This window comes from Poecilia reticulata, linkage group LG9 (assembly GCF_000633615.1).
Source record: "Poecilia reticulata strain Guanapo linkage group LG9, Guppy_female_1.0+MT, whole genome shotgun sequence".
Taxonomy (NCBI): Eukaryota; Metazoa; Chordata; class Actinopteri; order Cyprinodontiformes; family Poeciliidae; genus Poecilia; species Poecilia reticulata.
In genome coordinates, this window is record NC_024339.1 from 33,934,419 (window position 1) to 33,938,839 (window position 4,421).

The 4,421-nt window shown below is 38.9% G+C and overlaps 1 protein-coding gene across 2 annotated transcripts in view; it reads left to right on the forward strand.

Moving 5' to 3' along the window:
• The first annotated feature begins 1,732 nt into the window (after positions 1-1,732).
• The window catches only part of gramd2b (GRAM domain containing 2B), a 17,253-nt gene continuing 14,564 nt past the window's right edge, over positions 1,733-4,421 (forward strand). For both annotated transcript variants that reach the window (XM_008419504.2, XM_017306509.1), the window contains exons 1-2: positions 1,733-1,938; positions 3,792-3,914. In XM_008419504.2, the coding sequence (XP_008417726.1) occupies positions 1,850-1,938; positions 3,792-3,914 (212 nt within the window). In that variant the 5' untranslated portion in view covers positions 1,733-1,849. The remainder of the gene's footprint in view (positions 1,939-3,791; positions 3,915-4,421) is intronic.

A 4,421-nucleotide genomic window follows, 5' to 3' on the forward strand; every position in this document is an offset into this window, starting at 1 on the left:
TGTTTAAAATGCAAAACATTTCCCCCCTGGTGCTACAATACAGAAACTGAACTGATTCACAAAAAAGAAAGAGAAGAACTGATCAGTTTCACAGCCAAACAGATCGAAACACCAGCAAATAACGCAAAACGGAGAGTAGTAGGAGAAGAAGAACGTGAGGAAAAGTGGTGAGTTTGTCCAGCAGCTTCAGCCTGTTGCAGCATAGAAACAGGACCCTGATAATTAGGGCAGCAGCAAATGGAGCAGCTATCAAAGCAAACAAACAGAGCAGCAGATAGTCTGAGGGGTCGGGGTGAAAGGTCATCCACCCACATGCCCCGCCATGTTTACCTGAGACAAACGCTCAGGCTGAGCGGCACGCCGCGTTCTGGAACAGAGTTCCTGATGCGTTATGGTGCAACATGAGCCGATCCACAAAACATTTACTGATCTAAACCTTCTGCAGCGACACCAATGTGTCTATCAAACTTTTTCTGCAGGAAGTTTGTTTCCCAAAATTTTTCTGAGCCTGAAAAGCTGCTGCGTTTCTATTGGCCAGATAATCACACAGGTTAACATTTTGGAAATAAATTTGCTGAAGGGAAACACAGCAGTTAAAAAAAAAGCTGCAAGATGGAAATTGGTTTATTTTGCAAATCTGAACTGAAAACGTTTTTTCAGTTCAGTCACATGATCAACAACCTGGATGTTACTACTGGCAGAAATGAAGAAGAAGACAGGAAGTGGTTGGAGGATGTTGGGCAGAATGTGATGGTGAATCGGTGGAGGACCAGTTCAATCATCAGGAAAGACGAGCAGGTGTGCAGAAATTGTCGCCTCCTTCTGGCAGCAGAAATGCAGGAAAAATCTGAAGGAGATTTTATGATTCAGGCTCCATTCAAAATGTTGTGGAGTAAAGATTTGGCTGCAGGTTCGTCTCTGTTTGTGTTTCAAAGTGCATCAGGTTGAATCTGTGAGGGGCTGAAGTTCGTTCATCAGACCGTAAATAAACAGAAACTAAAAAAATCCACCAGCAGCAACAGGTTTTATTTCTGCTCTCCGGTTCTGATCTGATCCAAAAGTTTCAACTCAGCTCAGAAATTTCATGGTTTTTTTCTCGAAAACTTCAGATTAGCCTCAAAATTTCTGAGTTTTTACTTACAAATTTTTGAGTTTTAGAGCTCAGAAATTAATCTAAATATTATAAAGTTTCTTTTTTCAAGCAGTTTTTTTTTTACTTTTGGAGCTAAAAATATTTTCAAGGCTTCTGTAGAAAATTTGAGGTTTCTAGGACTAATCTCAAATTTTCTGATTTTGTTTCTAGTAAGTTTTTGTCTTTTGAAACTAAACAATGCAAAAGTTTTTGTAAATAATTTCTGAGAATAAAAATTTCACAGATTTTGTGGCAAAGTTTTCACTTTTGGAGCTCAGAATGTTTTGTTTTTAGAAAATCTAAGCTTTTTGGCAGAACGGTCGTCCTCTTTTCCCCCATCTATCTGCGATATGTGGTCCAGATTTCAGCCTGTTTTTGTGTGAAATGTTTTGTTGTTGCTGTAATTTGAGGAAGAGGAAGCAGCTTCACTGAGTTTCCCCTCTTCACCTCCAGGCTGCTCACTTTTTTAAAAAGATGAAGCTTTAGTTTCCAAACACTGCAGGGTGAAATGTCACCGATCAAAGGTTTCTACACACACACACACACACACACACACACACACACACACACACACACACACACACACACACACACACACACACACCACCTCATCCTGCAGCCTGATTGGCCGGGACATGTGAGACGGAGGGGTGCAGGTAGAGTCTCGGCTGGCTCACCTTTCGGCTCGGCGGCAGGAAGCGGGACGTCCAGGCTGAGATGACGGAGGAATGCGTGGAGCAGCAGACGTCTCAGGAGGATGTCAGGACGAGCAGCAGAGGAGCCGCCAAGCAAGGCCGAGATTATCAGTGAGTTCAGGGGAGCAAAGATCCGTGTTTACCGCCGATGTATGGCTATTATCTCTGCTTTATGGGGCTAAAAGCTACTTTAATGAGTCCATTTGGAAAGTGAAGTTTGAGTTCTGCAGAAGCTGCACGATGGAAAGTGAACCAAGACTTTGGAAGCTGCTGCAGAAAAGATCCTGATTTTGATTAAACTTTGTAAATTTAATGTCTTCGATAAAACTGCAGACATTAACGGAGCTGCAACAAATAACTTATGATTATGATGATAATTCAGCAGCTTAAAAACTTCTTTTCACAAATTGAACAAAACAAAATGCATGTTGCAAACTTTGCCGGTTCAGTTTGTGTGCAGAAAGTTCTCATGGTTTTGCATTTTGTTTCAGATGTTATTTCATTGCATCAGTTCAGTTAGAATGATCCAATCATAAACTCGTACGCAGAGACATTTTACCTGCATTCCAGTTTAAGTTCCATCTATTGTTCAAACAAAACAAACAAAACCTGAGAAAACGAGTCGATGCATCGAGCTGCTGACTGTGCAACAATCCCTCCCCCTGAGCAGCTTGGAGCAACAGCGCTGATTAGATTAGCGTGTAAATTCTGCAACAATCTCGTTCTGAATAAAGCATGTGGAGACAGTAGAGAGGAAATCCCCCTGTCAACAGAAAACACTGGAAGACGAACACATTTCATGAACTGATGATCACCTCCACTGAAGCAGCAGCAGCATCAGGGAGTTCAGGCAGCAACAGAGATCCAACAGAGTCCAGCTGCCGCCAGGGCAGAGCCTGTGGCAGCAGCTGATTGGAGCCGGCAGCAAAACGAAGCAGAACCATTTTCTCTGGAATCAGCAGCAAAACATTCGGGTCCATCTGGGCTTCCTCGCAGTTCCTTATTATTGTTTTCTATGCATGTATTTAAAATTCTTAATTCTGATTTGGATTTTTTATTGTAAATATTTTTATTTTTTTAATTTCATTTTCCAAATTATTTTTATTTTTTGTTCAATTATTTTGTAATATTAAAATTAACATATTTTACTATTTTATTGTTTTACATTTTGTTGATGTTTTATTTATATTCGTTGCTTTTTTATTTTTTCTTTATGTTTCATTATTATTATTTTTTATTAGTTTTTCTTTGTGTTTTTTTTAGTTTACTTTTCCTTCTTTTTTCTGGTGTTTTTTCTATTGATTTTCTTACTTTTTCCTTCTTTGTTATTCCTTTTTTAGATTAATTTTTTTTATTTTTGTATTTTTATAATTTTTTTCTTTCTGTTTTATTGTTTTTATTGATGTTTAATTAGTTTTGCTGTCTTTTTTTTCTGAAGAACACAACCATAAAGATCTGTGGACCAAACCGTCCTCCAGGTGGAACCTCTTCCAGGACCATCTGTGGTTTTTCCACCAGAGCAAAGATCAGATGGAAATCTGATCTATGAAAGTTCAACACTTAAAAGTTTTTACTTTTCATCAAAACTGTAGATAAAAATAAAATATTTTGCAAGTCGTGACATTTTAAAATATAGAAAATCCGCAGAAAACATCATTAATGTCACTAAGAAACTTAAAAACTAAACCTGCTGAGGAACAAAACCTGTTTGCTCTGAGCGACTCGGGATCCACGCTGAGGATTCATGTTGCAGCCGTTAGCCGCTGCCAGGTGAATGAATTATTTATTCATCTGCAGGTAAACCTGAAGCCACGCCTCTAAATGAGCTACCTTTAAAAACAAACCGTCTTAAAATGAACCCAGGCTAATTGGTCAGTTAAGATGCACAGTAGCATAAAAGCTGCATGATGAACGGCTCTTTGCAGGTTGATATTTTCTGCTTTTATTGTTTCGTTTATGTCCAGTTCTGATGATGAAGATATGATGGAGGAGCATCAGAAAATCAGCAGGATGGTGGGAGAATCACTGCAGGCTGCAGATCAGGAGCAACTAGAGCCGACAGGCAGGAAGAAACCGCAGCTGGTCAGGTATCCACTATGGGTTATTAAATTTAATTAAACATACTGGGAGGACAGAGCAAGGATCCCCAATATTACAACATTATACACATATATGTAAATTCTTCTAGTTTTTTATTCAGTTTTTCTTTTTTTTTTCTGTCCACTTTCTGCAGCCACAGCTTAAATTTCCTACCTATGGGGATAAGAAAGTATTTTCCAGAGATGTGCCGATCAGGTTTTTTCCTGCCGATACCGATTCCGATCACCCAAGAGGGCCGATCACCGATACCGATCACCGATACCGATCACATAATTATTATTTTTTAATCATAAGCATTACCGGTTACATTATGTGGAAAAAGGAACCATGAATTCACTTTAATTTAGACAAAAACTTGTTTTTAATAACTTTTTCCAAGAAAAAAACAGCATTGTGCAAATTGTCCTGCTATCAGTAAAACTATCTTTAACAGACTGATAACATATGGAGGCTCTGAAGAGGCTAAATTATGCAAAGAGCCAAAATAAAACCTC